The following is an 8,550-nucleotide window of genomic DNA, read 5'->3' as shown; positions in this document are numbered from 1 at the left end:
TGAGAAATATCTAAACTCAAACTGAGGCAGCAGTGTGCAAAAACTCAGGTCAGTTAATCAATATTGTTCTTAGTAACATTAAATTCTACTTCATAAACACAAGGATGTGAGAAGAAAATTCTCATTCAACCAAAAAGAAAAATTAACTCTTTGGTACAGAAAATAAAAATGTCACTCAATGCTAAAGTGAGTAGCACCAGGATCTTTTGTAGAGGTTGTAAAACACTAACTTCAGGCACTAGTAGGTTAAAATATCACCCAACGTACACCGGCAAGAACACAAAGCTTGTAATATGCAATCTTTCCCTGTAATTAACAGCCTATGCAATTAAACCCTGTATTTAGTCAAACAGGCAAGCAAAACCATAAAGAGAAACACATTTTCTTGTTGCCTTTTGTCTACATTATTGTTTATATATAAAGCTATCAATACCAAAACGATCGGAGAGTATTGAACAACTGTGGCAAACACTCCACTACATGTTACAGGTATTCACAGTACTAATAGATATAGAGACCTTCAAGGTATCAAGAACTCCAAAATAGCCCAAATTTTAAAGTGAAAATGACTCTTTGTATATAAATTGTTGGTTTTTAATCTGGTAACAAAATTTACTATAATACTTAGTATCTTTTCTTTCCAACAGGAGACTTGTGAAAAAGGTCCCAGTTTTTTCAATCGAACTTTGGACAACTTATTTATTTCTTCTCAGCATTAAAAAGCTGCACCTTCACATTCTTAACCCTGCATACTAGCATACACTACACTATCATAACATTTAAAATTTAAGATATTTCTCAGAGGCATCTGACTAGCTAAAGAGAATTAGCAATATAAATTCTTTAGATAAATAGCTCAAACTAAATGCTTGCAAGCATCAACGACTCAAAGTAGAATGGTATCAAGAACAGATAAGGCTAAATGATTATACCAGGGGGATTTTGTGATGTCACAGAAACGGTATCGAGTTTATCCTGTTGCTGAGAATGCTTGCTGATTATCCATTACTGGTCTAGCCTTCTCTCCATCTTAATAAGTTCCCCTATCCTCTTTCTCCGATTTTGGCTACTTACTACTCATTTATACTCTATGTCCTCTATGGTGGACTAGAGAAAGAAAATATAATAGTAAAAAAATATGATAATGGAAAATAGCAGCAATACTTATGACTTTAAATACCATTAAACTTTAAATAAGAACTTTAAATACCATTGTTATTTCTGCTTCAAATTAGCACTAGCAGGCATTACAATATCTGAAAAACAGACAAAAATGCAGTAGACTGTTAAAAACTGTACAATGAAAATGAAAGGAGATTTCTGAGAAAACAGTCACTTTCCTGAAGTGAAACCATCATCCCAAAGGCAGCGGAAATTCTAAATAGTGATACGTAGAATAACAACGTTGGTTCAAAATACTTTAAGCAAGCTGGTTCTATTACTTTCTCACATTCTACTGTAGAATATTCTAGAATTCAACTGAGAATGACTAAATTCAGAATATAATGAAATTTGTAATTTATAGTTAATTCAGAGGATGATTCTTAGAATAGAAGGTAACACTGTGGACATTAAATAACATATTCATTTGTTAATTATGTGGTTAATACTACTAGCAAGGAGAAAATACTAAATGTACATGACATAATACATTTGTCAACACATATGTTTTTGAAAGCAATACTAGAACTGGGTAAAAAAATCTAACACTTGTATCTATTAGTAAATTATTTAACGTTTGTAAGTATAAACTTTACCATATAAATTCTAGATATACCTAAGTATATTAGAGGTCATGTCAAAAGCTTATTTAATGAAGCAGCAATAGTTTAGTAAATCTGAGCTAGGTGATATATTTCTCCATGAAGCAGAAGGGAAGTAGTTAGAGACTAAGAGGAGAGACTAGCAGCTTTCTTAATATTAATGCCATTGTAAACCACTGCTGGACACACTGTGATTTTACAGCAATACACATGAGAACACCCGAACTGCCCCATGGCCTAACTCACAGAGAGTTGTGTGGCCATAATCTAAATTATTCGCACTTCCTGACTGGAAGTGTTGTCCTAACTTAAGTCTCCATGATTAGCATTCAGAATTAATATACCCTTTTGGGTGAAACATATCTTCAACTACTTACTTATATAGAAATGACCTGAAAAAGCCTGAAAAGAATAGCTATAATTAGCCACCATTCTTAGAGAAAAATACCTCGAAATATTAGCAAAAATGGATGTTCACTCTGACAGAAGTTTTAACTAACCGTGTTGTTATATTGAACTTTATGTACGTTTATGCTCTCTACTTCTATTACTATTAAAAGTAAACTATGCTTTCTTCTGTTAAAAGAGATTAATATATTAACTAAAAATTTAAATACAGCTATTGCTTATGTTAACCACAAATATTTTTAATACAACTCTTAAGCAAAATAGTATTTTGCTTATAATGGAATATCAGTTAACTTAATATTTTTAAACTATAAGTCTTGGATACAAAGTACCAGAAGCTCTTTTACTGAATACCTGCTGTTTGGGGGACTGGACTGTAAAGTGACCAGTCAATTTTTGTCAACAATCTTGAGCCCATAAAGATTTTTAACAAAAAGAATAACAACAGATATAATTCTTCAGGAGGTGTAACTTATAATATCTAGGTAAAACTCTTTGATTTCCAGAAACCCAATTAATGACTTTGCTGATGTGAAACATCGTTTAAAATACATTTTGCTTAGAACAAAGTGGAATGTTTATAAGGAACTACTTCATCAAATCTATAGATTACATCAGTTACCTCACAGCTCACAATTATTTTCTAAAGTTCAACATAATTATTTTCATGGTTAACCAGAAGACATAATAAATTGGCTACTAAAGCTACAGCTATAACTCTAAGTAGGAAAGTTTTAAAAAAATGAAGAAATGTACAGAATTATTAATCTATTATTTTAATGCAACAGAATCAGTAAAAAAAAATCATTCCAAAACTGAGATTAAAAAAAACTAAACATATTTTTTAGGTATCCAGTAAAAGACATTAGATACTTGCTTGCCACTATAACTACAATAGATTATGACTTTTCTAATTCTAATGACTTAATTTGCCAAAATAAGATTTAAAATAAAATTAATTAAATAGTTTACATTTGTTTATCCTGATCTCATATAAATTTGTAATTGATAGTAAAAAATATAAGAATATACAAAAATGAAGCAAAGTAGTCATAGTTTTGTATAAACCAGATGTGACATCATGAACAGGAACATATTCATTTTCATTAAATATTACACTTTTGTACATATACTCCTACATTTGGACCTCTGACATGTTCAGAATATGGCTATACAATTTACTTGTGGGGCAGTAAATCTCTAGAGCCAGTATAATTACACCAATTAGCCAAAAGAGGGCGCAGAGAGAACACTAGAGTTCATGCACTCCCTAGGAAACTGTAGTCAGTTTTTTCTCAAGCTGTCTAACAAGAATTCAAAAAACCTATAGTTAGGTGTGCTAATTTGGGAATACTGAAAGTTACAGTATAAATATATATTTATATATAGACTTTAATATAGATTCTTATATAAATATATTGCTCGGCAGCATTTCTGCCATTCAAACAAAATAAACGTATGCCTTGGCTAGTGTATTAGTTTGTATTCCAGTACCACAGGAATCAGATACAGAGGGATCAGGACCAGAAAGGATACAGAGAAAAGAGGGAAGAGAATGTGCCCTACTAGTGGTAAAACTAAGAAAACAAAAATTCCCAGAATGGGGAAGGTGACCACCTCTGGTTCTCATTACTGAGGCAGAAGTTGGCACTGAGTACCTCTCAGGTAACTTTCAAGGTAGCTACCGCTACTATACGAAGTTTAATCATGCCCATAAAGCAGTTTAGGGGATCTTCACTTTGCTGTTTTCAAGGTCCTCATTTGAAAGGCATGTATTGTATTACAGCTAGGGTATCGACTGATATCTATATGCATTATCTATATATCACTTCCTTATAATAGTTCTGTCACCAGGCCAAATTTGGTCAATATGTTAGCTTGCACAAAAGCCAACTCATTTGCCTGACATGAATATACTAATTTTGTGGTTCATTAAACTCTATAAATATTTCTCATATTAAATTTACTATGCATCTTATCAGCACCAATACATATTTTCATCTGCCACTTCTACTTTAAATAATAAAGCACTGTAATCAGAACATGGAAGACATGGTACTTATATCTCTGAGAACAGCCTATTCTATTATTTTAGAAGATATTTACAATTTTTGAAAGAACCAACCACAGTATAGTTAATTGGCTGACAATAGTAACCTTTTTCATGATTTCTCAGGTATGATTCCCTTCTATCAAAACTAACTAAAAGGAAACTATTGATATGCTCCAAGAACAGTAGATCCCTTCAATCTTCTTTTCAAGGGAAAGACTGAGTACATACATTTTTTTAAAAGATATATGAATTTTGCAGTATTCTAATGGAAAAAATTTTTAAAGCTGAATTTTTTCAAAGCATGCTATATGTCTTTTCACACAAAAGTTCTATGCTTTCCAAGAGACCATCACTGTTAGCAGTTTAAATTTGTGTAAGGCTAATGATAAATGCAGATCATTATATTTTCTTATTTTAAGGTCATGTCCTAACACTAGCTACTAAAAAGGTCTCTCAATCCAAATTATAGTGGGCCAATTAAAATTTAATTTCAATTTGGATGATTAGAGGTACACCAAAGTTACTTACTTTAGTAATTTCCTATAGATAAAATTTCAGTATTAGTTGGCCAAAATTTATTATATATAAACCTTCAATGTGTAATTTTAGATCTACTAGTAAAAAGAAATATTTTTTTCAAAAGCACAATATTTCTCTTTATACTGTACATTATATATTATCTAGTTATACTAGCATTTTAAAACACAAGCATTCTCGCATAACTGCACTAGAAAAGGTACCTGTGGAGTTACTACAAATTCTCTCTGCTTTTTACTCATCAATATTTTAGGATAAAATAGGAATACATGCCCACTTAGTTTAAATTTTCTCCTTGGAGCAAGTATATTAACAACCAATAGTTACGACAGTACAGGGAAAATGGGAAAGTTAACATGGAAGAAAAGTTTAATCTTTCCTTTAAAATAAGGTAGGTAGTTGGTGCTCTACTTTAGTGGTGTTTTTATTTTACTTCTGGTGAAGAGAAAAAGAGAAGACATTACAAAGCTACTTCTAAGAAAACACTGCCCTTTTTTTGTTGTTCGATTCTATGCTGCATTTTAAAAAATCTTGCAGCACATATAAAAGTATTAATGTATTTTAAATTGTATTTGAAAAAGAAAATTTGCATATAAGGTGTAAAACCTTTTCTAAAACCTGAAGAATTAAATTCAGTTTTGGTTAGTACTGCTCAAGAGTGAAAAATTTAAATAAACATCTGAAATTTCTCATAAATTAAAATCTGTAACATTGTCAGTACTAAAGGAAATTAGGTACTATTATTTCATCCCAATCACTGCCTTTACGGTTTAATAACAAAAGCATTTAAAGAAATCCCTGTGGAAAGCTAATTTGAAAGTAAACATGCTTTAAAACTTAAATATAGATCCTGTATTAGTCCCACAATAGGATCAAGATCACTATTAAAATTAAGCCTGGGGCACATTATGATTCCTAAGATTGGTGGGTGGATTTTAATTGACTTGAAGACTGTCATCGTTCTATTATCAGAAAACCTGTAACGCATTTCCAGCATGGAGGACCCATCTGTGCCCACCATCCATCTGTTTAGACGTGATTGGCAAAGTGGTAGGGAACTCGCAGTGGTTGCCTCTGCCTGAAAGGAATAAACCACAGGATCTTCCAACGAGTGCCAAAAACTTCTGAGAAGGTCTGCTGCCATGGCTTTCGGGGCCTCGATCTACAGAAGACAGCATTATTAGTGAAAGACAGCACTCCCATGGTGCACTTCAGTCAGCTAAAACAATACAGGTTGGCTGGGGATCCATTACTGGACTCTGATGAATTGTGTCCCAGCATCACAAATACAGCTTTTCTTTCATTGTGGCATGCAGCTGAGTTTTAACTCTGGATAGCATATATTGTATCTGTGTCGTCAATCAACCTAGGGCAACTTTTGAAGCAGAGGAGAATCTCAGGATTAACAGAACGCGTGTCAACAACACAGTAGCAAACCTCTTTTGATGTACTTTCAGGACAAATAATTTAACTTACTTTACTTCGACAAGGAACAAGAATGATCAGCACTTATTTTGTTTAAAAACTATCATGGCTAGAAGACCCCTACTGTAAGACTGGGTTATGCCTGTCTAGCTCAGGCCTTAGACAAGGCACCAAAAAAAAGCTGTCATTATATTAGCTTTCCACTACATGCACACATTTTTCAAATCTGGCCAGTTGTTTCCATTTTTAACAAGAACACTACAGACTTCACTTTTATACTTACATATCTTCACAACAGTTTGACATCTTTTCAATAGATGTTGTATCCTATTAAAAATTTAAAAAATTATACTCAGATGTAACAAAGTTATCAAGGCTTTATCCTATATTATTTTTATAATGTTTTTAATCATATTCAGAGAATATGCGAAGATTTAAACAGTTTATATATAGGTACTAAGAATTCTAAATTATCTACATATCTTGGTTGAAGTTCTTGTGAAACAAACAGACTCAATACTACACTGTGTCAAAAAAAAATTATTCAATTACAAAACCTCACAAAAATTGTAGGAGTCTCACTTCTTTAAATTTTAACCTTTTATTATACTTTATTCCTTGAAAATTCTTTTAAAATTCTATTACCTATTTCTAATTCAACTGTCAGTGAAGATGCATTAAAAAAATAAATACCAAAATGACAAAGACACCAATAAACAGAAAACGCCAACAGCCAAAGAGTGCTACTGATTCTGGATTTCTGTTAACAAACACGAATTCAACAAGGCAATCTACGCATTTGCCATACTACGACATCTAGTATTCTGAAAAGTAAAGTGATCTCATTAGTGTTCTTTGGTTAAAAATTATTCCCTTTTTTTCAACAGAAAAAATCAGTCTCTTTGATAATAATACAATTCTTTATTATGTGTTTTTTATAAGGCTGTAAGAAATAAATAAGGAAAACAATTCAACAAACAAAAGGTAGTTTCCAGACATGCTAGTTTAATTCATGTTAACAGAAGATCTATAATTAGGTTGAGAAACTGTGACGATAAGTAACATCTAAATAATTAAAACACAAATTACTTATTCTGCTTTTTAAATGTACTTCAAAGTAGTACAAAAATATATTCTTTTAAATATACCAAAAAGTTAGAGAAATTTTTCTCCTCTTATCCTTTACTAGCTTGCTCATACATGGCAGGTGGACTGTATTGTTATTAAGCAGTACTATTCATGCAAATATTTGTGGCTTCGACTCCAATCTCAAGAACTTCTTTGATTGTAGAACTTTTCTCCAATGACACTAAGAAAAAGTACCTTTACTTTAAAAGACTTTTATAGAAGTTACATGAATAGCTCATAATATTAAATTGTTATGTATGAAGTCGAATAACTACAGTTAGCTCACTATATAGGAAAATAAATTTTTTTTAGATGACTAGTCACCAATAACAGAGTTTCATTTCCGAATTACCCAGGAATTTGGGACAAGACTGTAGATTAGCTATCTATTCTATATTTATTAGTTTTCCTATCATGCTTTGATATTCATGGTATCCAATGACAATTCTATTTATAATTAACTTTTGGGGGTTCTGTTGCATAATTTCCTCAACATAATATTTTACTTTGTGACAATATTGATTAGGAACTTAAGAAGAAAGCTAGGCCTCTGGTTTCACATCGGTAAAGAAAGTAAATGAAGTAATTTTAATGATTTCTTAGAACTGATGGGTTGGTCATAGGCAGTTCTAAACAATTAAGATAGCTTGTGCAAAGATACAATGGGAAAGAGAGGACAGAAGTCAAGAAGTGCTATTAGCAAAGGTATATATAAATGACCTAAAATTGTAGCTGTGGATAATACTTAAAAATTGGAAACTATTTCAGGATGAAGAAGCAATTACAAAGTCAGCTTACTATAGCTAGCTAATATTACAGGCAATTTTTACTATGCAGAATTTACAACTTGATTATAACTTTGAGGAACTTATATGTAGCAATAAAAGAATCAAGTTTAAAGGCTTTGGATTTAGACCTCGTACGGGAAAAGCTTTAATTTTTTTTAAAGCTGTTGACATTCTTCTAGAATCTGGTTCAAGAAAAAAGTAGAATACTACCTTTTAAATAATGATAAACATATGGTTATTCTATCAGAGGATGTAATGTTTACCAAGACGCTATGAACATGATTAGTCAGAATAGCCAAAAATGGCTATGTTTTCCCTCTAGAAATAACAAATACTTATCTCTCTGAAACTCAGCTATCCAGAAAAAAAGAACAATTTGTATTTGAATATGTCACAATGTTTTTGCACTGGCATTTATGTAACATACTCAGAGCAACACAAGTTATCA

At 31.7% G+C, this 8,550-nt stretch overlaps 1 protein-coding gene across 11 annotated transcripts in view; it reads right to left on the bottom strand.

Annotated features, from left to right (window-relative positions):
• Positions 1 to 578: 578 nt before the first annotated feature.
• The window catches only part of ZDHHC21 (zinc finger DHHC-type containing 21), a 63,498-nt gene continuing 55,526 nt past the window's right edge, over positions 579 to 8,550 (bottom strand). For 8 of the 11 annotated variants that reach the window (XM_015594538.2, XM_025051413.1, XM_025051414.1 and 5 more), the window contains one exon: positions 579 to 5,923. In XM_015594538.2, coding sequence (XP_015450024.1) covers positions 5,570 to 5,923 — 354 coding nt within the window. In that variant the 3' untranslated portion in view covers positions 579 to 5,569. Of the gene's footprint in view, positions 5,924 to 6,469; positions 6,514 to 7,171; positions 7,496 to 8,550 lie in introns of those variants that run through there. The other 3 variants (XM_006918358.3, XM_025051415.1, XM_015594540.2) reach the window with 3 other exon arrangements.

The sequence above is a fragment of the Pteropus alecto genome, unplaced genomic scaffold (genome assembly GCF_000325575.1).
Source record: "Pteropus alecto unplaced genomic scaffold, ASM32557v1 scaffold95, whole genome shotgun sequence".
NCBI lineage: Eukaryota > Metazoa > Chordata > Mammalia > Chiroptera > Pteropodidae > Pteropus > Pteropus alecto.
The sequence above is the reverse complement of the archived record's forward strand: the minus strand, read 5'-3'. Positions and strand labels throughout refer to the sequence as shown.